Below are 24,587 nucleotides of genomic sequence, written 5' to 3'. Positions count from 1 at the left end.
AATTCCGGACTGGGTGCAATGGCTCATGCCTGTAATCCCAGCACTTTGGGAGCCTGAGGCAGGTGGAACACCTGAGGTCAGGAGTTCAAGACCAGCCTGGCCGACATGGTGACATCCTGTCTCTACTAAAAATACAAAAATTAGGCGTGGTGGCACACGCTTGTAATCCTAGCTACTCAGGAGGCTGAGACAGGAGAATCACTTGAACCCAGGAGGTGGAGGTTGCAGTGAGCTGAGATTGTGCCACTGCACTCCAGCCTGGGCGACACAGCGAGACTCCCTCTCAAAATAAAAAATAAAAATAAAAATAAAAATAAAAATAAGGCCGGGCGCGGTGGCTCAAGCCTGTAATCCCAGCACTTTGGGAGGCCGAGACGGGCGGATCACGAGGTCAGGAGATCGAGACCATCCTGGCTAACACAGTGAAACCCCGTCTCTACTAAAAAATACAAAAAAAATAGCCGGGCGAGGTGGCGGGCGCCTGTAGTCCCAGCTATAGGGAGGCTGAGGCAGGAGAATGGCGTAAACCTGGGAGGCGGAGCTTGCAGTGAGCTGAGATCCGGCCACTGCACTCCAGCCTGGGCGACAGTGCGAGACTCCCTCTCAAAAAAAAAAATAAATAAAATAAAATAAAAATAAAAAATAAAAATCAATTCAATTCAATTCAATTCAATTCAATTCCAAAGAAGTTAAATAAGATCGAACTCTAAATTCATTGTTTATTCAACTACATTTTGTCTCCCAGGAAATACTACATCATACTGATGACAATTTTATTCACAAATAGTTAACATCGAAAATATTTGTAAATCATAAATCTAGTAAGAGATTAATATCCAGAATGTAAAACAAGCTCCTACAACTTAACAACAACAAAAAAAACCCAGAGTAATTAAAAAATGGGCAGAAGACTTGAATAGGTATTTCTCTAAAGAAGGTATACAGTAAATGGCCAATAAACACATAAAAAATGTTCAGTATCACTAGTCATTAGGGAAATGTAAATTGAAACCACAAAGAGATGCCACCCATTAGGATGGCTACTATCAAACAGAAAATTGCAAGGGTTAGCAAGGATGCAGAGAAACTGGAACCCTTTCACATTGCTGGTGGGAATGTAAAACGGTGTGGCCACTGTGGAAGACAGTTTAGTGGTCCCTCAAAAAGTTAAACATAGAACTACCACATGATCCTATATAACACTTCTAGGTATACACCCAAAAGAATTCAAGGAAGGGACTAAATAGATACTTGTACACAAATGTTCACAACGGCAGGATTCACAAAAGCTGAAATGTGGAAATAATGCAAATGTCCATCCATGGACAAATGGATAAACAAAACTGTGGTATATACATACAATGGAATATTATTCAGCCTTAAAAAAGAATGCAATTCTGACACATACTATAAACAACCTGGATCAGCCTTGAAAATATGCTAAATGAAATAAAACAAGAAAAACACAAAGGAACAAATACATGATTCCATTTATATTTGATACCTAGAAAAGAAAGTAGAATGGATAACCAGGGTCTGGGGAGAAGAGGAATTTGGGAGTTTACTGTTTAATGGATACAGAGATCCTTGTTTGGGATGATGAAAATGGATAGTGATGATGGTTGCACAACAGTATGAATGTACTGAATGTCACTAAACTATACACTTAGAAACAGTTAAAATGGTAAATTTTGTTATACATATTTTAGCTCAATTACAACATCTGCAAAAATTTAAATCATGCTGTCTACTACACTTACTAGAGCAGAAAAATATGAGATTTTTTTCAAAAATATATTGAGGCAAAACAAAGCAAAAGATTTCTTTGTTATTGACAGTGTCTAGCAAAGCGATGTTGTTTTGTTAAAACTACTGATATACAGTCTGGTCTTTAATTCATTCTCTACCTCTTATATTTAGTTTTTCCAAATTTAAGTCAATAAAAATTTTATTTATTACTATTATCATTTTTTTTTTTTTTTTTTTTTTGAGACGGAGTCTCGCGCTGTGTCACCCAGGCTGGAGTGCAGTGGCGCGATCTCGGCTCACTGCAAGCTCCGCCTCCCAGGTTCAGGCCATTCTCCTGCCTCAGCCTCCGAGTAGCTGGGACTACAGGCGCCCGCCACCACGCCTGGCTAGTTTTTTGTATTTTTAGTAGAGACGGGGTTTCACCATGTTAGCCAGGATGGTCTCGATCTCCTGACCTCGTGATCCACCCGCCTCGGCCTCCCAAAGTGCTGGGATTACAGGCTTGAGCCACCGCGCCCGGCCTATTATCATTTTTTTTTAAAAGACAGGGTTGGCCAGGCACGGTGGCTCACACCTGTAATCCTAGCACTTTGGGAGGCCAGGGTGGGTGTATCACCTGAAGTCAGGAGTTTGAGACCAGCCTGGCCAACATGGCGAAACCCTGTCTCTACTAAAAACACAAAAATTAGCCAAGTGTGGTGGCAGGCGCCTATAATCTTGGCTACTCAGGAGGCTGAGGCAGGAAAATCACTTGAACCCAGGAGGCAGAGGTTGCACTGAGTTGAGACTGTGCCACTTCACTCTAGCCTGGACGAAAGAGCGAAACTCTGTCTCAAAAAAAAAAAAAAAAAAAGACAGGGTCTTGCTCTTTTGCCCAGGCTGGAGTACAGTGGTGAGTGGTGTGATCATAGCTCACTGCAGCTTCGAAAAATCCCCCTACCTCGGCCTCCTGAGTAGCTAGGACAACAGGTGTGAGCCACCATGCCCAGTCAACAGACATTTATGAAACTCTCCTACTTTTTCAATAAAAAGATTTTTGATTGAAAATGACTATCCTAAAGGTTGGTTGAAGGTGTTATACCTTGTAATAATCCAAAATAAGTGAAAGGAAACAATATATTTGTTGCATTTTATTTAACAAAATCTATGAAAATGACCATCATTTCTTTCCCATCTTTATAACAGATAAAAGTTATATACTTCCAGATTTCTCTGTCAGAGTAAACAATATAAAACCAGCATAAACAACACATACTGAGAACCCTAACCATTCAACTGACACAGCCTAATTACTTGGAATGAAAAAGACAAATCTTTGACATACTTTTCTACAAGCAGGAACAAATGCTAGAGCCCCTAATGTCATGAATGTTTACAGAATCAGGGCAAGATGTGGATATCAAATGCAATGTTAAAGACAGAGGCATATTGTTATTTTTTTTTTGTATAAAATGTTATACCCTCAAAGATTTCATTCAACTGCTTTTGCTAAGCATTTCGATTAGTTGGTGTGGAAGTATGACAACCTATGAAGGCAGAAATGAAGACAATGAAGGCAAGTACCATGTGCAGCTTAGTTCACTGTTTGTAAAACAGGAGTATTATTTGTACTGTTCAACACAGTTAAGTTTGGCTCAAAGTGTCCTCCTACTTGGGTAATAAAATGTGGCCCAAAAGGCCAGGTGCATTGGCTCACACCTGTAATCTAGCACTTTGGGAGGGTGAGGTGGGAGGAGCTTGAGCTCAGGAGAAACCAACCTTGTCTCTACTGAAAAAACAAAACAAAGCAAAAACCCTCTGTATATGGTGAAGTGCAACCTGGCGTGATGTGCAAATAAGTTCTAGCCTAATCTAAGAGTATGCCCTCTTAACCAATCAACTGAGTCTCAGCCAATCACAGGAGCCCAACCTTCAACCAATCCCAAATAGAAGGTTGCCAAATTATGCCCAAATAAGGCAAACTCAGAACTGCACCAATCAGGGAATCTCTGTATGTCATTTCCTGTTGCAAATATAGGTCACCAGGATGTAGAACATCTTCCTCCAGTTCTAGAATCTTTTTCTTGCTCAAATGACCTTTGTTAAATTTAACTGGTTTCAGGTTTCTGTTTTTAACAATATTGATCACATTCTAATTTCCTTGGTATCATGTCATAATTTTGGCAGTACCTAATGGCAAAATATTTTAGGTTAGAATTGTAAAAAGTGTTCATTTCTAAAGAGTGCAAATATATATACATATCAAGGATATTCAGGTCTAAATTACTAAAACAGCAAACACTGAAAACACCCAAATAGCTATCAAACTGGGATTCGCTAAATATATTAAAGTATACTCCCTATGAAATATTATGTAGCTACTAAAATGAATGAAGTAGATCCATAGTTCCTGATAAGATATTTAAGATTTCTCAAGCGAAAAGCAAAGGCAAGTTGCCAAAATAAAAGAATTATTTTAATAAATAACTAAAAATTTAAAAATTAGGCTGCATGTGCACCAAAATATAAAGGAAAACATCCATATTCATTCACACTGGAGAAAAAAATTTTAAATAATGATTACCTTTATAAAACAAAAAAGGTAACTACATAAACATTATTATGGTAATAATAAAGGTAAACAAAATGACAAAAATCCAACCACAATACTGCCATTCCAACTCAGAGAACTGAACTGTACTTATTTAAAAATTCACAGAGAATGCAGTGGCAATTTTTCATTCTAATGAAAAAAAAAAATCGTAACATTTACCATGTTTTACAGTCTTCAAGTTATCTAGCATGTATCTTTAAAGTACATTAATATTTTTACTGTCTTACTGTGTACTATCAAACTGCTTTTATAAAGTACATACCAACCTATTCCTACTTTTCAGAGGAAAATAATAGTAAAGTAATATATTCACATGCTAGGACTACGGGTACAATTACATGAACTACTGCTGAATAAGGCTTACTTTTAAGCTTTTGACCAAACAGTATCTCAGTCTGCTTAAATACACTCCATATATCTCCATTATTTATTTCAATTATAATAACAATATTTTAAAAAGTGCATCTTATGTTCTAGGCTCCATGCAAAACACTTGATAGTCTGCTCTTATTCATTAAGCAACAATACTTTTCTTTAAAACTATGCACAACAGAAAGCTTTTAAAACAAGAAAAGTAACTATTTTTACAAAGGCACAAGAGTTTTCATTTTTGTATCGGTGTGAAAAATAATGCTCCTAACATTAAGTGGGTGGCATGGTAAAGCATTCACTAAATTACAGAGATTGTGCAATTTCTTGAAACATTTCACTATCACTTAATCATAAATACTGTGACCTTGTAAATCAAACATTCACATCCATATGTAACTAGAATTGTCTGTGGCTTCAAACTGCTGCATGAGTTTAGGTAACAGAAAATGATTTGTTTCTGAAACTCAGGATGGCAAATTGGTCTCAAGGGGATATGTACGTGGGCAGCTACAAAAAGAGCAACGCAGCAAAACTGGCTAAAGACACAATGTGCAGAATTTCATTTGTCAATTTGATCACCTATTTTTATCTAGAGGATACATCTATTTTAGAGGGCTCAAAGTAGCAGAAAAGAACATGAAGAACACTTTGGAAAACAACAGGCACAAAAGGTGGCCATCAGGAACTTAAGAGCCCATTACAAGTTCTGAATTAAAACATTCAGTGATAAAAACTGTTCAAGAATGTACACCAAGAGTGAACCCTAATGTAAACTACTGACTCGGGGTGATGATGATGTGTCAATGTAGGTTCATCAAATGTAACAAATGTACCACCCTGCTGGTGCTGGTGAATGTTGATAATGGTGGAGCTGCACAAGTGTGGAGGTATATGGGAACCCTCTGTACTTTCTGTTCAATTTTGCTATGAACCTAAAACTGCTCTAAAAATAAAAATGTAAAAAACTGTTCAACCTGAAATTCACTGGGGTTTTTTTTTGGAAAGCAATCCTATCATCTTTAAAACTATGATTGCATTATCAATGCAAAAAAGAACAGGAACTGTTTTTGAGACAATCTCAAAAATGCCAGTATTTTCAGAGGCAAATATTCATTTTGTTGCTCCAAATCAAGTGTTATGGCAAAACTATGGAGTCAGTAAAAAGATCAGTGGTTGCCACATTTGGGGGCAGGGGTGATAGAGGAATGGCTAGGCAGAACAGAGGATTTTTACTCTTTATGATACTATATTGGCGAACGCATGTCATTATAAATTTGTTGGCCACGTGTGGTGGCACTCCTGTAATCCGAGCACTTTTGGAGGCCGAGACGGGAGGATTGCTTGAGGCCAGGAATTCGAGACCAGCCTGGGCAGCCTGGTGAAACCCCATCTCTACAAAAAAATGACAAAAAATTAGCCAGGTGTGGTGGCATGCACCTGTGGTCCTAGCTACTCGGGAGGCTGACGTAAGAGTATCTCTTGAGCCTGGGAAGTTGAAGCTGCAATGACCCATGATGGCGACACTGCACTCCAGCTTGGGCAACAGAGTGAGATCCTGTCTCAAAATAAATAAATAAATAAATAAATTCGTCCAAGCCCATAGAGAATGAATACTGAGTCAGCACTAATATAAACTACTGACTGGATGATAGTAACATGTCAACATAAGTTCATCAATTGTAACAAATGTACACTCCAGTGAAGGATGTTCATAATGGGGAGGCTCTGCATGAGTGGGGCCAGGAGGTAAACGGGTTATCTTTGTACCTTCCTCTCAATTTTGCTGTAAAACTAAAACTGCTTAAAAAAACAAAACAAAACAAAAACAAAGTCTTAAAAAGAAAAGAGTTAAGACGTATAGAACTGAGTGACAGATGACTGAAGTTTTGGTCCCAGTTTAAACAGTCTTACCCCTCCTCTATGCAATCAGGAGACTGAATTAGACAATCTATGTCTTCTACCTCTTGATTTCTTGTTCTTAATCCCAATCTTTGAAGTGCATACAAAATGTTACCAGAATACTCTGTGCCATGGCTGCATACCAACAGTAAGTAGAGCCCAGAGCTATCAAAATGTTCTAGTAAATGAAGCTAATTTGGTAAGTTTTTCAAATGCTTTAAAGGGATGTTTAAACCAAAACGTTTCTTCAGTAATATGAAACATTTTAGGTCTGTATATGAAACTGCATCCAAAGTCAGGTGATCTCTAAACATTCAAGGCCCAACGGTATTAAAAGAGCCCAAATATTCAAACACCTAAGGATGCTCCTATGCTGAAATGGTGTTATGCTACATCACTTCAACGCCATAACAATCAAGATACCACAACCAAGTCTCACCTGCAGCCAGGAGAAAGAACACCCCGCTATCTTGTAATCAAGATTCACTACCACAGTGGTTCCTAGACGTTTTCCATTATAAAGACTATACAGAACTACAAAGCTTTTAAGATGGTGAAACGGTTTGGATCTGTGTCCCCGCCCAAATCTCATGTCGAATTGTGGAATCTCATGTCGAATTGTAATCCCCAATGTTGGAGGTGGGGCCTAGTGGGAGGTGACTGGATCAGAGGGGCGGAGGTCTCATGAATGGTTTAGCATCCCCCTCTCCCCTGCACTGTATAGAGATAAGAGTTCTCAAGAGATGCGGTTGTTTAAAACCGTAGCACCTCTCCCCGTCCCTCTCTTGGTCCTGCTCCTGCCATGTAAGACGCCTGTCCCTGCTTTGCCTTCCACCATGAGTAACAGCTCCCTGAGGCCTCCCCAGAAGCAGATGCCCTTAAGCTTTCTGTACAGCCCATAGAACTGTGTGAGCCAATTAAACCCTTTTCTTTATAAATTACCCAGTCTCAGGTTTTTCTTTATAAAAGCCATGCAAGAACTGGCAAATACTGATGGCAAGTGTCATCATTTCATAAATGTAATGATTTGGCGCGAGACACAGACAGTTTGCAAATAATTGTTGAATAACAAAGCGAGTTCAAGAAACGTAGCACATTCGTTTTACGTGCATTTTCCTCATTTTGCTACTCTGGCTAAAACTCTGTCACAGGCAAGCCCAGCAACTGTCAGGCTGCAACCTAAGCTTATTGCTATTTCATTATGTTTACCACCCATTCAATCTGATTCATAACCTGAGTTTTTCAGCTCCCCCGCCCCAGCGATCTAGAATGCTTTCCTCCCATCTCCGCTTCTCAAAAGCACCTTTTCTTCTGAATGCCTTTAGAATTTCTAATATCTGTCAAGGACCACTTCCTACTCTTTCTGCTATAAGTTATTTATGTATCTCTTTTATCTCATTTACTAGAGTAATAATTTTCATGCTCAGTACTCGCTCACACATCTTGCCTTTTGTGGTTTCAATTATTCTGTAAGGTTGTAGATAATAATGATCCCCTTTAATAAACTAAGGCACAGAGAAGAAAAGTAACTTGTTCTAGGTCACCCAACTTCCGACGGAACAAAACTGACATTCCAGTTTTGTGTTGGATTCGAAAGCCAACTATTTTCACGTCATTCATTCCTTCACAGTGTCTATGGGTGCCAGGTCCTATAGGGCGCTGGAAACACGAAGGCCAATGCTGCCATCCCATTTTCAAACGGGAGCCTGCTTGTCGCTAAAACCAGGCGCGCTGCTGGCCCTCTGGGACCAGTCGAGGCCTCTGTGCCTCCCTCCCACTTGGGTGCGCAGTTGGAGAGGCGTGCGCAGTTGCAGAGGAGTGCGGACCTGGGGTGGCCGATACCGAGGAGCGGGAGAGTCGGGCGCCTCCCAGGGCCTAAGACTTCGGAGTTACATGGCGGGGCGGGAGAGGGGGATTTCCCCGAGCCCTGGCGGTTCTAAGTGGGCACTGGGGGCCCGCGTACAGGAGGCAAGGGTGCAAAGGAGCAGCGCCAGAAAGAGAGGCGAGGTGAAGGAAAAGGGGCGGGCAAGAGAGAGCTGGGGACCCTAAAGCGCCAACTGCGTGCGCGGCGCACGCGCATCTGGGATCGGCGGAGGGTGCTGGGTCTCCGGGCCCCACATCCGAGGGCTGCCGCTTGCCCTCCGGCCCGGCCGGGAACAGCGAGGGGTCTCGCTGTCCTGCCGCCCGGCCCTGCATCGCCCTATTGTTTTCCCCGCTGAGTACTCACCACCCGATTGTCCCGCTTCCCCATGGTGCTGGATTGAGCGCACAGTCGCACGCCAAGGGAAACCGGGCCGGAGAGACGGCCGAAGCAGGACCGCCACAGGTCCTCCTACCGCCTCCCCACTCCGCCCAGAGAGCGGCACCACGCGGACTCGACAGCCGCACTTGACTACAGCGCCCCCTATCTCTGTGGAGGACAGCCGGCTCCAGCGTTCGCTGCAGTTGGCTGAGCGCCTGCGGGAGTCCGGTTGTTTATTAGGCACCCAAGAGCGGGCGACCCTGCACTTATGCACCGGAGTCCCACCAAGGCAGCTCGCTTCAGTTTGGCCTTGGATTGTTTTGCTTTCTTCCATTCTTTTTTTTTTTTTTTTGAGACGGAGTCTCGCTCAGTCGACCAGGCTGGAGTGCAGTGGCACGATCTCGGCTCACTGCAGCCTCCACCTCCCGGGTTCAAGCGATTTTCCTGCCTCAGCATCCCGAGTAGCTGAGATTACAGGCGGCCGTCAACACGCTGGGCTAAATTTTTTGTGTTGTTAGTAGAGACAGGGTTTTACCATGTTGACCAGGCTGGTCTATAATTCCTGACCTCAAGTGATCCGCCCTCCTTGACCCAAAGTGCTGGGATTACAAGCGTGAGCCCCTGTGCTTGGCCTTTCTTCCATTCTTGATGCGCTGAAATATGCGAGGGTACACAAAGATTCTCCCGATGCTTATTTTGTGCTTGACAGAGTGCAAGTGCTGGGGACAAAGTGAGGACCAAGGAGCCTTGGTCCCTCACGGAGCCCATCGGCTGGTGGGGGGAAAGGCAGTGCTGTCATAGACGCCGCTAACGAAATCACCCTCTAATTTCACTCCCATTCATTCATCACCTATGCATTCATTTCACACTAATTTTTGAACATGTCGTTTGTACAGTTTTCACTAACGGGGTGGCTGGAAGCTGGAGCTGGGTAGGGCACAAAGATGATTAAGAAAAATCCCTATTGTCAAGGGGCCTGTTTATAAACTCGTAAGGGCGATAAACACACACAGGGTCAAATTTACTGCATAGCATATCATAACATTGGCACTTCCGTACCGCAACTTTAAGGAAGATGATCTGGGCTCCAGAGAAGATAATCACATTTAGTAAAGCGACCCCTCTGGGTTCATCTTAGCAAGTGTCATTAGGAAGTAGTTGAAAATCAATTAGGATCTTCTCCGGACTCTTGGAAATGGCAAAATGGGAATTACACTCATTACATACAAGAACATGCTTTAAAGTCATCTTTCCCAATCTCTGCCTCCCTTCCTGCATTTTTCATGCTACACTATATGGCAGATGCTCCCGACTGCCATTTTCTGTCTCAAAACTTTTCCAAACTCTCACATGCAGTCCTTGGTGGTTCTGCTCCCTACTAAGTATTGATTATTTCTCAGTAACCCACTTTCCAAAATGAGGCCTCCAATCTCTCATTTTTCCTCCTCCTCCGTTACTCCTGACTTAAGCTGGGGACTCTGACTAAAGACAGGCTTCTTTTTATACACAAGACGAAGAGGAGAACCTGTTAATGTTAAGTTATTCTTTCTTTCCTGGCTTATTTTTCATGTGTTAAATATTCTAGGCATTTGACAGATATTATTTTTAATACTCCAACATGATAAGCATGAGAATACCTGTGAGACAATATAGTTTTTTTTTTCTTCTTCAGCTCCTTGGTTGGCCGATTGTACAGAACACAGAAATTTTTAAAAATATGGTATAAGTCAACAGAAAGGTTGTATGTCCTTTAGAAGTCTCTCTCTCTCTCTCTGCCGGTGTACAAAACCCCTCCTGGATGAAACATGAATCCCTGGGGGGAGAGAGAAACAAGAAAATGACCAGGGGCCTGTGGAGATAATGAAGATGGCAAGAGCTATCGGGAGCTCATCTGAGTGGACTCCATAAAGACCAAATCAGTCCAAGACTTCTCAGGATATAATTCAGTGATAGTAAAAATCTTTACACATTCTCTGCACATGTGTGATCTGCTAATAAATACACTTCCCTGATAACAATGGGCCTACATGCCCTTCCAAATGCTCTAGGCATAACCAAGAGATTACATTCCATTTCGTGGATGACAAAAACTGAGGCTACGGGAAGCTGAGTAATTTGTGCCGGCTTCCACAGCAAGAAGGCAGAGAAGCTGGGGATTCAAACACAGGTGTGTCAAACATGAAAGCATTTACAAGATGCAGTCTCTATTAAATACACACGCAGAAACATAGACATGCATAGACACACACACACACCATGAAAGCATATGCTTTCCTTACAAAATCACACTGCCTTTGAGAGGGGAGAGAAGAGAAGGAGGTTAGGTGGATTATGACCCTGGGGCAGCTTCCCTCAGAGGAACTGAGAGGGAAGGACATTACAGAGGGAATAGCCTGCATGAAAGAGTGATGATGTGGTCAGGTTGGGCAGCATAGAACACATATGATAGAGGGGAACAAGGCTGGAAAGATACACTGGGGCTGGAGGCAAAGGACCTTGAATGCCAAAGGAAAAAGTTATATTTTATTCTGTAGGCAGAGCCTTTTTTTTTTTTTTTTCTTTCTGAGACAGAGTTTTGCTCTGTTGCCCAGACTGGGGTACAGTGGTGAGATCTCAACTCACTGCAACCTCTGCCTCCTGGGTTCAGGCAATTCTCCCGCCTCAGCCTCCCAAATAGCTGGGATTACAGGAATGAGCCACCACACCCGGCTAATTTTTGTACTTTTAGTAGAGGCGGGGTTTCACTGTGTTAGCCAGGCTGGTCTCCAACTCCTGACCTCAGATGATCCGCCCACCTCAGCCTCCCAAAGTGCTGGGATTACAGGCGTGAGCCACCACACCCAGCCGTAGAGCCTTTTTAAAATTAATGTTATTTTAATTGACAAATCACTGTATACATTTATGGAGTACAATGTGATATTTTGTTATATGTATACAATGTGGAGCGATTAAACAAATTAACATATCCATCACCTTGCTTACCAATCTTTTTTATTGTGAGATATTTGAAATTTGCTCTTGGTTATTTTGAAATATATGATACATTATTATTGACTGTAGTCACCCTGCTGTGCAGTAAATCTCAAAACTTATTTTTCTTGTTTATTTAAATCTTTGTACTCTTTGATCCACAACTCCCACTTCGCTCCCTTCCCACTCCTCCAGCCCCTGATAACCAAATTTTGCTCTCTACTTCTATGAGTTCAACCTTTCCAGATTCCACGTATGGTGAGATCATGCAGTGTTTGTCTTTCTGTGCCTGACTTATTTCACTTAGTATAATGTCCTCCAGATCTACCCATGTTCTTGCAAATGAGGTAAAGCTTTTTAAGCAGGGTAGTAACATAAGCATTGATAAAAGGCAAAGCTATAAATAGTAACAGTCTAATAATAATGATAATGATCTGAGGCAGGATTTTTTAGCTTGAATAACAAAGATTATAACTCAGATGGCATCTTTAGCGATGAACTTGGGTCTATATCCAAATTAAACAATATAGTTGATTTTCCTATGTATTTTTCTTTTTCTTCTTCTTCTTCTTTTTTTTTTTCTTGAGACAGAGTCTCACTCTGTCACTCAGGCTGGAGTGCAGTGGTGAGATTTCAGCTCACTGCAACCTCCGCCTGCTGTGTTCAAGTGATTCTCCTGCTCCAGCCTCCCAAGTAGCTGGGATTACAGGCACACGTCACCACCATGCCTGGTTAATTTTTGTATTTTTAGTAGAGATGGGTTTTCACCATGTTGGCCAGGCTGGTCTTGAATTCCTGACCTCAAGTGATCCGCCCACCTCAGCCTCCCAAATTGCTGGGATTACAGGCATGAGTCACCGCGCCCAACCTGATTTTCCTTAAATTGTTGTGTGGGTATTTGAGATTTTAAACAATGGTGAGAGATACAGAAACTCAACCCACAAACCCAAGTGTGTTGTTTTGGCACGCATGTCACTAGACTGGAAATGAAAGCATGGAGCTTTTATGTTTGAAGACAACAGCCATTGTGTTTATCCAACTATATTAAAGGACAGAGCAAAAGACAGGAAACAAGTTAAATATCCATCACAAGAGTTAAAGTATGGTATGTCCATGTAATGGCAAATTATGCAGTTATTTAGAAAGTGATGTAGAGTTGTGTTGATAGGGAAAAATGGCCACTATACATTATTATTAAGTGAAAAAGAGAATTATAAAGAGTATGAGTAGATTGGGCGTAGTAGCTCACACCTGCAATCTCAGCACTTTGGGAGGCCAAGGTGGGCAGATTGCTTGAGCTCAGGAGTTGAAGACCAGTCTGGGCAACAGGGCAAAACCTCATCTCTGCAAAAAATTAGCTGGAGCTGGTGGTGCACAATAGACCCAGCTACTTGGGAGGCTGAGGCAGGAGGATCACCTGAGCCCAGGGAGGCTGAGGCCGCAGTGAGCTGTGTTCATGCTACTGCACTCCAGTCTGGGTGACAAAGTGAGACTCTGTCTCAAGAAAAAAAAAAAAAAAAGAATGTGAATGTGAGTGTATAAAGTATGGCTGGCAGTACGTGCAGCAAGAGGATGTATTGGTTGAGCCTTATGAAATTGCCGATATGTGGTAATTTCTAACCTATAAGAATGGCAATTTCATATGGTTCAACTTTTTACATATGTATGCTTGAAATCGTCACTGCTGGCGACTTCATAATGCTATTAGTGAGTTTAGAGGGCGGGTATAGGAATTTTTATTTTCCACCATATTCCCTTCTTTCTGATTTATTTTATTTTATAGGACTGCTCAGCTAATCAACTGCCCTTGCTCTGATTCCACACTCACCATTTAACTCTGGATGTAATTTTGTTACATGCAGAGAAAACGATCCCCAGCAAACGTGATCATCTTGTGCTCCTGACAACTATATTTCTTGCTGTAAAAAATACAAAAAAAGATGTTTTTAAAAAAGGATTTGGATCATGAAAACCAAATAGACATTCATTTTAATTAATTTTCTTCTTGTAAACCCCTTTATTGGATAAAGGCAGTGGAAGCTACCAAGTAAAGGGAGTCAGAAAGGAAAGTTTCTGGTGCTTATGAGAGCGCCACCTGAATCAATGGGTTATAATTTCACTGTAATTTTCCTCTTGTTCCACCCTTGTTGAGGTGACTCACAAGCTATAAACGTTCTTGGACAATTATTTCAGGATGGCTTTGTTAGCATTGAAAGAAAACATCTTTACTTTTTCTTTTAAAAACCAGCTTTATTGAGGTATATTCCACATCTAGTAAAATCCACCAGTTTACAATGTTCAGTTTGATGAGTTTTGACAAATGTATATGATCGTGTAACTGTGACTACCATCAGGATATCATTTTCCATCTCTCTAGAAAGTTTCCATGTGCTCTTTTGCAGTTAAACCTATAACCTTGCTAAATTTACTCGTTCTAGTAGCTTTTTTTTTTTTTTTTTTTTTTTTTTTTGGTAGAGCCTTTGGAGTTTCTATAAAGACACTCATGCTGTCTTTGAATAAAGAGAGACTTGCCAGGTGTGGTGGCTCACGCCTGCAATCCCAGCACTTTGGGAGGCTGAGGTGGGCGGATCACTTGAGGTCAGGCGGATCACTTGGGCAGATCACTTTGAGACCAGCCTGGCCAACATGGTGAAACCTCGTCTCTACTAAAAATACAAAAATTAGCCGGGCATGGTGGCACATGCTTGTAATCCCAGCTACTTGCAGTGCTGAGGTAGGAGGATTGCTTGAACCCAGGAGGTAGAAGTTGCAGTGAGCCAAGATCTTGCTACTGCCTCCAGCCTGGGTGACAGCAAGACCCCATCTCAAAAAAAAAAAAAAAAAAAAAAAAAAAGAGAGAGAGAGAGGCCTTCCTTCTAATCTGTATGTTTTTTGTTTACTTGCTTATTGCATTAGCTAGCACCTCCAGTACAGTGTTGAACAGAAGTGGTGAAAGCTGACATTCTTGCCTTGTTCTTGATCTTAGGAGGAAAGTATGCTGAGCTTACCAAAGTGTAGGGTCAATATTGTACCAGGTCACACTTCACACCTCACATCTTTTACTTTACACTTAGTACCTTTCATTTCACAGTTAGTATTTTTCACATCCCGCTTACTGACCAGTTCTTTCTTGAATCCAATCTTATCAGGCTTCTACCTCTACTACCTAATCAAGATTTCTTTTCAAGGTTGCTTATCTTCTCCATGTTGCTTAATCAGTTGCCCCTCATTTTCCTTGACTTATCAGCAGCATTTATCACAACAATGACTCTCTCCTCCTCAAAATATTTTTTTTTACTTGGATTTCCAGACATTAGGCTCACCTACTGCTTCTCGTAAAGTCCACTTAGTCTTTGTTGCATATTTTCCTTTGTCTCCTGGTCTCCTGGGATATAAACACTGGGGCGCTGTAGGTTCTGGATCTCTTCTTCTTTTTTTTTTTTTTGAGATGGAGTTTTGCTCTTGTTGCCCAGGCTGGAGTGCAATGGCATGATCCCGGCTTACTACAACCTCCGCCTCCCGAGTTCAAGCAATTCTCCTGCCTCAGCCTCCCTAGTAGCTGGGATTACAGGCATGCGCCACCATGCTCGGCTAATTTTGTATTTTTAGTAGAGTTGGGATTTCTCCATGTTGGTCAGGCTGGTCTTGAACTCCTGACCTCAGGTGATCCGCCTGCCTTGGCCTCCCAAAGTGCTGGGATTTCACGCGTGAGCCACCGTACCTGGCTGGGATCTCTTCTTTTTATAGACACTTTCTTTCTTGTTGATCTCATCCAATCTCTAGCTTTATGTACCATCCATACACTGACAACTTCAAAACTTTTATTTACAGTCTAGACCACTTCCTTGGAATCCAGACTCATGCCTCTAACTGCCTAGTCAACACCCCTACTTTAGTGTCTTATATGATCTCAAGCTTAGCATGTCCGATGTCCAACTCCCAATGTTCTCCCTAAAACCAGGTCCTCCTACGTTCTTCCCATCTCAGTAAATGACAACTTGATCTTTCCACCTGCTCAAGCCAAAAACTTCAGAGACATCCTCCCTTTTTTTTTCATACAAAGTCTCACTCTGTCGTCGAGGCTGGAGTACAGTGCTGTAATCCTCACTCACTGCAACCTCTGCCTCCAGGGTTCAAGTGATTCTCATGTCTCAGCCTCCTGAGTAGCTAGAATTATAGGTGACTGCCACCACACCTGGCTAATTTTTGTATTTTTTTTTATTAGTACAGATGGGCTTTCACATGTTGACCAGGCTGATTTCAAACTCCTGACCTCAGGTGATCCACTTGTCTCGGCCTCCCAAAGTGCTGGGATTATAGGCGTGAGCCACCACACCCAGCCCATCCTCACTTCTTCTCTTTCAATGCCATGTCTAATTTATAAGCACCTACTATAAGCTTTACCTTCAAAACATCTCACATCTCATTGCCTCCATTGTTTTCACTTTGATCAAAGCTACCATTATCTCTCATCTGGATTATTACAACAGCCTCCTAACTCAGGCTCCCCGCTTACATCTTTGCCACCCTAAAGTCTTTTCTCAATAGAGCAGCCACAGTGGTACTTTACAAATACAGTCAGATCATATGTCACGACTGTGCTTCTTGCCTTCCAGCAGTTTCCCATCTTATTCAGAGTAAATACCAAAGTCTTTGCATTGGCCAACAAGCCCCTCCAAGATATGCCTCTCCTGCCACTAACTTCTCTGGAATATCCCCTTTCTTTCTGCTGCAGTGAATTGCTGCTACACTGGCTGCCTTGCTGTTCTTTGAACAAGGCAGTCATGCTTCTGCCTTAAGGCATTAGCACCTGTTGTTTTCTTCATCACTAGTACACCTAGATCCCTGTTCTTTGTAAGGCCTTTGATCTAGTACCACCTTCTCTATGAGGCCTTCACTGACCTCCTCGTTTAAAATTGCGCCCCCACAACACTTTCTATTCCTTTCCTCATTTCTTCCCACACCATGTACCTAACATCCTAGTTTATTATAGTTATTTGTTTGTTGCCCCTCACTAGAAAATACGCTCCATTAAAAAAAAAAAGACATTTTGTGTATTTTGTTTACTGCCACATCCCCAGTGCCTAGGGACAGTGCCTGGTACATCGTGGTGCTCAATAAATATTTACTAAATGAATCAATGACTAGTTTCACTGCCATATCGACTGGTCTGTTTGTACCTGTACCCACTGTCTTTGCCTGCCCTGCCATTAATCCTTTTCTCTCTCAAGTCCAGCTCTTCCTCTTATTCTCCTGGGCCCTTCCTCTCTCCCTTCTCATCACCTTTGCTTCTGCTGTTATTCCTTCTTTTTCACCCTCAATCTCTCTGTCTTCACAATGAACTGTCTTCCATCTCAGAAAACAAGAATTCTCCTTTGATACCACATCCTCCCTGAGCTCTACCTCCACTTCTCTGTTCTGCTTCATGATTCAGCTTCTCAAACAGGCTGTTTACATTCTCTACCGCTCTAACCTCATCTCTGACCACTCCCCCACTGACTAACTATGCTCTAGGTGCATTGATGTCCTTTCTACATACCAAGCCTTCCCACTTTGAGGTTTTCAGTTGCTTTCCCCTCAGCACCCCACCTAGCTGCCTTAGTCTCATTCTTTGTGCCTCAACTCAGAGCTTTTGACAGGGCCTTTTCTGACACCAGTTTTCCATCTTCCGGCAGTTTCCCATGTTATTCAGAGTAAATACCAAAGTCTTTGCATTGGCCAATGCAAGTACTTTCTACCTTACAGCATTTATAGCACTTATTGCAATGTAATTATCCTATGCAAATATTTATGTTAGCTCCATGAGAGCAAGCACCTTGTTTTGTTCACTAGTGTATTTCTAGGGTTTGCTGGTGCCTGGAACAGAAGTTCATTAAGTGTATGAATGAATGAATGAGTGTTTGAGTTTCCAGTGATGAGATGACTGAAAGCTAGCTGCTGACATATGCAAATAAATGCATGCACAGTACTGCCTTTAGAAGCACTGTTTCTCTTTTCTTCTTCTTCTTTTTTTTTTTTTTTTTTTTTTTTGAGACTGGGTCTCACTCTGTCACCCAGGCTGAAGTGCAGTGGCACAATCATGGCTTACTACTTGGACCTTCCTGGCTCAAGCCATTCTCCCACCTCAGTCACAGGTCTATGTCACTGTGCCTGGCTCTTATTTTGTAGAGACAGGGTTTCACCTTGTTGCCCAGGCTGGTCTCAAACCCCTGGGCTTGGCCTCCCAAAGTGCTGGGATTATAGGCGTGGGCCACTGCACCCTCCTTAGAAGCACTGTTTCTAACAGTAAAAAATTGGAGATATGGTGGAGAGAAATACCTATCAATCGGGGATTGGGTAAGTAAATTATAGTACATTTACACGATGGCACACTATTCAGCTATAAGAGATGTTAATGTAGATTTATATGTATTGCAATGACGAATTGTCCAAGATCTTCTGTAAAGCAACATATAACACTCAAAACACAATTTATTGAATGGGGTGTACAGCCAGACCATCATGATAGTGTAAAATTTCATTCCTGTATGTTACATGTATCTGCATAAAGCTAGGTATCTAGAAATTATTTATCAAAATATCAGCAGTGATTTTCTCTAGGTTGTGGAGTTTCAGGTAATATTAATTTTTTTATTAGTAGTTTTTGTATTCTTTAAATATTTTATGGTAAGTATGTGATCATTTTATTTCAGCAGTTACATTTCAGTCACTTGGCCCCTGGAAATTCATCACTAATTCATTGAAAACTATTGAACCTCTACTCTGTTTAGGCACCACTAGACCCTAGAGCATGCGTTGGTATTTCTTTCCTATGTGTTTATATACAATTTTATTTCAGAACTTTTTGGGGCTAACCACACCATCTACTTATTCTCACTTTGGAGGTAAGAATGACTTGATGAAATAAGATAGTTTGTACGGCATGTACCAGAATTGGCACTTGGGGAGTTCACTGGATGTCAATTGCTTCCCTTCTCCTCCAGGGTGCTATTTTTGCTGCACCCACAGTTAAATAACACTGTATCACGATGCAATCCAAGGAGCAGGAGGGAGGGTCTATTATTACAAACCATCACTGTTGAACCAATGAACTACTGGGTGCCTCTTGATACTTCTGCCTCCTTGTATCGGATGCTCTTTGATAGCCGAGATCAGTTGTAGACATCCAGTGAATATGAGTAAACTTGACTTTCTTTATTACAGAATAGATGTCATTTTCAAATGAAGAACCATGGAGACCAGAGGAGGTACAACATTTAGAACAATAGGCCCCATTCCAAACAAGTGCTAATGTGTTCTCTTGGCTGCTGTGGTGCTTCTCAAAATTTTCCACAGGAGAGGGAATTGTATCAAGGGGCATCTAGTGGTATCCTTCAATGCAGTTATTAAAGTCAAATACTATCTTTGAAGTTATCTGTAGTTTTTCATTTTTATAAAAATGGGTTTATTTAAAAATAAATCTATAAAAGTAGAAATACATTGCCTTAAGAATCTGAATTTTGAATTGTATTCCACAGAGTCTTGCTCTGTCACCCAGGCTGGAGTACAGTGGTGTGATCTCAGCTCACTGCAGCCTCTGCCTCCCAGGTTGAAGTGATCCTCCTGCCTCAATCTCCCGAGCAGCTGAGATTACAAACATATGCTTCCATGCCTGGCTAATTTTTGTATTTTTAGTAGAGACTGGGTTTCGCCACATTGCAGAACAAACATGGCCTCCTGGGACCTGTCCCTACCATTAAGAGTGTTTCCTTAGAGAACAGGAGGTGCAAATTGGGCTGAAATTCCAAAGGGCAAAATCAGTGGCAAACAGCTACTAGGTTCTTGATGTAATGTATAGTAGGTTCTGAGTGAGTAACACAGAGATAACTGAAGGAGCTGTTCATACACAGCTTCCAAAAAAAAAAAAAAAAAAAAAGAGGTCCATTATGCCGAGCGCGGTGGCGCACGCCTGTAATCCCAGCGCTTTGGGAGGCCGAGGCAGGTGGATGGGGTTAGGAGTTTGCAACCAGCCTGACTGACATGGTGAAACCCAGTCTCTACTAAATACACAAAAAATTAGCTGGGTGTGGTGGAGCATGCCTGTAATCTGAGCTACTTGGGAGGCTGAGACAGGAGAATTACTTGTACCTGGGAGGTGGAGGTTGCAGTGAGCTGAGATCATGCCACTGCACTCCAGCCTAAGCAACAAGAGCGAAATACTGTCTCATAAATAAATAAATAAGTAAATAAAATAAAAAATAAAGAAAATGGTCCGGTCAAACCTGGTCGTGGATGCCTATGGTTTGTGGAAACATGTATCATTATGACTGACCCCTTAATAAACCACAAGTTTTCAATATCTTAATAAAGATCAGATTCTTGACCCTTTATATTCCCTCTCATGAATATTTTTTAAAGAGTTTTAAAATTTAAAATTTAAAGTTTAAAAGTTTAAATGGTTATGATCCAGATATTTGAGGGCCACTGTCCCAGTCACAGTCTCACCAGCCTCCTGGGCATGGTGGCTCATGCCAGCACTTTGGGAGACCAAGGCAGGAGGATCACTTGAGCCCAAGAGTTTGAGACCAGCCTAGGCAACATAGTGAGACCCTGTCTCTACAAATAATAATAATAATAATTAGCCAGGAATGGTGGTGCCTGCCTGTAGTCGCAGATACTTGGGGGGCAAGATCGTGCCATTGCACTTTAGCCTACGCGACAGAGTAAGACCCTGCCTCAAAAATAAATAAATAAATAAAATTTAAATGCAATTTAGGACCTATAAAAAAATAAAGGCAAGTCCTAATGGGGGCTTCTAGGGAATTCTGGAAGTTCAATTTAAATACAGTATACTTGATATTATATACGAAGAGAGGAATATATGTATCAGTGATGATGATCCCCCTTTTGGTTTATTGTGTAGTATCTCAGGAGCGGCTTGATCTATTCCTCCCTCTGCCTCCAGTACATACATAGTTGAACAAAAGTTAACAGAAATAATCTCCTTCTTTAAAGTTCGGTGGTTTCAAGCTCCTTTACATGGCATATATGACCTTACCTCCTGACTCTCCTTCACCTACCCGCCTCCTTTATCAATAATTTTCAAACTGTAAGTCATGGCCTATTTGTGCGATTGTGAAATCAGCTTTAGTCACCAGTTATTTTCAGAGCAGTAGATAATAAAATAGAAAAGAGAATGTGTGGACCACATAGCATCATTTTGTAAGATGTAAGTTTGAACAAATGTGGCCTTCTGGGAGCCATCTGCATAAGGAGTTCTTCCCTAGACAACAGCAAATGGAATTTGGGATGACACTCCAGAGGGTAAAATCAATGGCAAAAGGCTACTAGACTTTTTTAATGCAATGTGGTCCTAAGTGAGTACCAAATACCAGAGATAACCAAAGGAGCTGTTTGTACACAGCTTCAAAGAAAATGATCCAGCGTGTGTGCGTGTGTGTGTGTGTGTGTGTGTGTATGCATGTGTGTACCAGCTCATGCTGGCACATTCTATATTTCTTTCTCTAGGTTATGATCCAGATATTTGAAGGCCACTGTCCCAGGCACAGTCTCACCAGCCTCCTCACCTTCCCTGCCTGCTGTTTCATAAAACCACAGGCCTCTGCATTGGCAAAGTATTTCTCCTCATGAAACTGGAAATCATTGCTCTTTGTTTCTGAGTCCCCTCAAGCATGATTTCCAATGTGAAACCTTTGCTCATCTCCAGGTGATTAGCAATTAGTTACACAAACCTTTTTCACAGCCCCTTCTCTTTCCTGTAAGCTTCTGAAAGGACTGCCCATTGCCTTACTCGTTTTTGTAACTTCAGTGCTTAGCATAGTAAACAAATGAGGGTTCAATAAATACAGTCATGCACTGCATAATGATGAACTGCATATATAATGGTGGTCTGGTGAGGTTATAATGGAGCTGAAAAATTCCTATTGCCTAGTGATGTCACAGTGTAACACATTACTCATGTTTGTGATAATGATATATGGCTGTAACTGATTTATGTATTTACTATACTATACTTTTAATCATTGCTACAGTGTACTCCTACTTATTTTATCTATTTATTTATTTTTATTATACTTTAAGTTCTAGGGTACATGTGCACAACGTGCAGGTTTGTTACATATGTACACACGTGCCATGTTGGTGTGCTGCACCCACCAATTCGTCATCTACATTAAGTATATCTCCCAATGGTATCCCTCCCCTTCCCCTCCACCCCACAACAGGCCCCGGTGTGTGATGTTCCCCTTCCTCTGTCCAGGTGTTCTCATTGTTCAGTTCCCACCTATGCGTGAGGACATGCAGTGTTTGTTTTTTTTGTCCTTGTGATAGTTTGCTCAGAATGATGGTTTCCAGCTTCATCCATGTCCCTACAAAGGACATGAACACATCCTTTTTTATGGCTGCATATATTCCATGGTGTATATGTGCCACATTTTCTTAATCCAGTCTATCATTGATGGACGTTTGGGTTGGTTCCAAGTCTTTGCTATTGTGTGAATAGTGCCACAGTAAACATACGTGTGCATGTGTCTTTATAGCAACATGATTTATAATCCTTTGGGTATATGCCCAGTAATGGGATGGCTGGGTCAAATGGTATTTCTAGTTCTAGATCCTTGAGGAATCGCCACACTGTCTTCCACAATGGTTGAACTATTTTACAGTCCCACCAACAGTGTAAAAGTGTTCCTATTTCTCCACATCCTCTCCAGCACCTGTTGTTTCCTGACATTTTAATGATCACCATTCTAACTGGTGTGAGACGGTATCTCATTGTGGTTTTGATTTGCATTTCTCTGATGGCCAGTGATGATGAGCATTTTTTCATGTGTCTGTTGGTTGCATAAATGTCTTCTTTTGAGAAGTGTCTGTTCATGTCCTTTGCCCACTTTTTGATGGCGTTGTTTGATTTTTTCTTGTAAATTTGTTTGAGTTCTTTGTAGATTCTGGATATTAGCCCTTTGTCAGATGGGTAGATTGTAAAAATTTTCTCCCATTCTGTAGGTTGCCTGTTGACTCTGATGGTAGTTTCTTTTGCTGTGCAGAAGCTCTTTAGTTTAATTAGATCCTGTTTGTCTATTTTGGCTTTTGTTGCCATTGCTTTTGGTGTTTTAGTCATGAAGTCCTTGTCCATGCCTATGTCCTGTATGGTATAGGCTAGGTTTTCTTCTAGGGTTTTTATGGTTTTAGGTCTAACATTTAAGTCTTTAATCCATCTTGAATTAATTTTTATATAAGGTGTAAGGAAGGGATCCAGTTTCAACTTTCTACATATGGCTAGCCAGTTTTCCCAGTGCCATTTATTAAATAGGGAATCCTTTCCCCATTTCTTGTTTTTGTCAGTTTTGTCAAAGATCAGATGGTTGTAGATGTGTGGTATTATTTCTGCGGGCTTTGTTCTGTTCCATTGGTGTATATCTCTGTTTTGGTACCAGTACCATGCTGTTTTGGTGACTGTAGCCTTGTAGTATAGTTTGAAGTCAGGTAGCGTGATGCTTCCAGCTTTGTTCTTTTGGCTTAGGATTGTCTTGGCAATGCGGGCTCTTTTTTGGTTCTATATGAAGTTTAAAGTAGTTTTTTCCAATTCTGCGAAGAAAGTCAATAGCAGCTTGATGGGGATGGCATTGAATCTATAAATTACCTTGGGCAGTATGGCCATTTTCACCATATTGATTCTTCCTATCCATGAGCATGGAATTTTCTTCCATTTGTTTGTGTCCTCTTTTATTTAGTTGAGCAGTGGTTTGTAGTTCTCCTTGAAGAGGTCCTTCACATCCCTTGTAAGTTGGATTCCTAGGTATTTTATTCTCTTTGAAGCAATTGTGAATGGGAGAGTGTACTCCTACTTATAAAAAAAAGTTAATTGTAAAATAGCCCGAGGCAGGTCCTTCAGAAAGTATTTCAGAAGGCACTATCACAGGAGATGACAGCTCCATGTGTGTTATTGCCCCTGAAGTCCTTCCTGTGAGACAAGATACAGAGGTCGAAGACAATGATATTGATAACCCTGACCCTGCGTAGGCCTAGGCTAATGTGTGTGTTTGCATCTTAGTTTTTAATGAAACAGTTTAAAGAGTAAAAAAAATAAAAAAAATAAAAAGTAGAAAAAATCTTACAGAATAAAGAAAATATTTTTGTATAGCTGTGCAATGTGTTTGTGTTTAAAAATAAAGTGTTATTATGAAAGAGTCAATCATGCCCCTGAAATCCCAGCTACTTGGGGGTGAGAGACTGAAGTGGGAGGATAGGTTAAGCCTGGGAGGTGGAGGCTGCAGTGAGCCATGATGGTGCCACTGAACTCCAGCCTGAGTGACAGAGTGAGACCCTGTCTCAAAAAAAAAAAAAAAAAAAAAAGTCAAAAAGTTAAAAAAATTCAAGTTTATAGACTAAAAAATTTTCAGTAAGCCAAGGTTAATTTATTATTGAAGAAAAAATTTAAAATAAATTTAGTGTGACCTAAGTATACAGTGTTTATAAAGTCTACAGTGGTGTAATGTCCTAGGCCTTCACATTCGCTCACTACTCACTGACTTATCCTGAGAAACTTCCAGGCCTGAAAGCTCCATTCATGGTAAGTGTCCTTTGCAGGTGTACAATTTTTAATCTTTTATACCATATTTTGACTGTACCTTTTCTATGTTTAGATACACAAATACTTACCAATGTGTTACAATTGCCTACAGTATTCAATACTATACAGGTTTGTAGCCTAGGAGGCTTAGGCTACACCATCTAGTCTAGGTGTGTAGTAGGCTATGCCAT

The 24,587-nt window shown here is 41.2% G+C and overlaps 1 protein-coding gene across 4 annotated transcripts in view; it reads right to left on the bottom strand.

Moving 5' to 3' along the window:
• The window catches only part of FAM133B (family with sequence similarity 133 member B), a 29,888-nt gene extending 20,922 nt beyond the window's left edge, over window positions 1-8,966 (bottom strand). For 2 of the 4 annotated variants that reach the window (XM_025380951.1, XM_025380954.1), the window contains exon 1: window positions 8,841-8,966. In XM_025380951.1, the coding sequence (XP_025236736.1) occupies window positions 8,841-8,864 (24 nt within the window). In that variant the 5' untranslated portion in view covers window positions 8,865-8,966. Of the gene's footprint in view, window positions 1-3,825; window positions 3,919-8,439; window positions 8,644-8,840 lie in introns of those variants that run through there. The other 2 variants (XM_025380952.1, XM_025380953.1) reach the window with 2 other exon arrangements.
• Window positions 8,967-24,587: the final 15,621 nt, after the last annotated feature.

This window comes from Theropithecus gelada, chromosome 3 (genome assembly GCF_003255815.1).
Source record: "Theropithecus gelada isolate Dixy chromosome 3, Tgel_1.0, whole genome shotgun sequence".
NCBI lineage: Eukaryota > Metazoa > Chordata > Mammalia > Primates > Cercopithecidae > Theropithecus > Theropithecus gelada.
The sequence above is the reverse complement of the archived record's forward strand: the minus strand, read 5'-3'. Positions and strand labels throughout refer to the sequence as shown.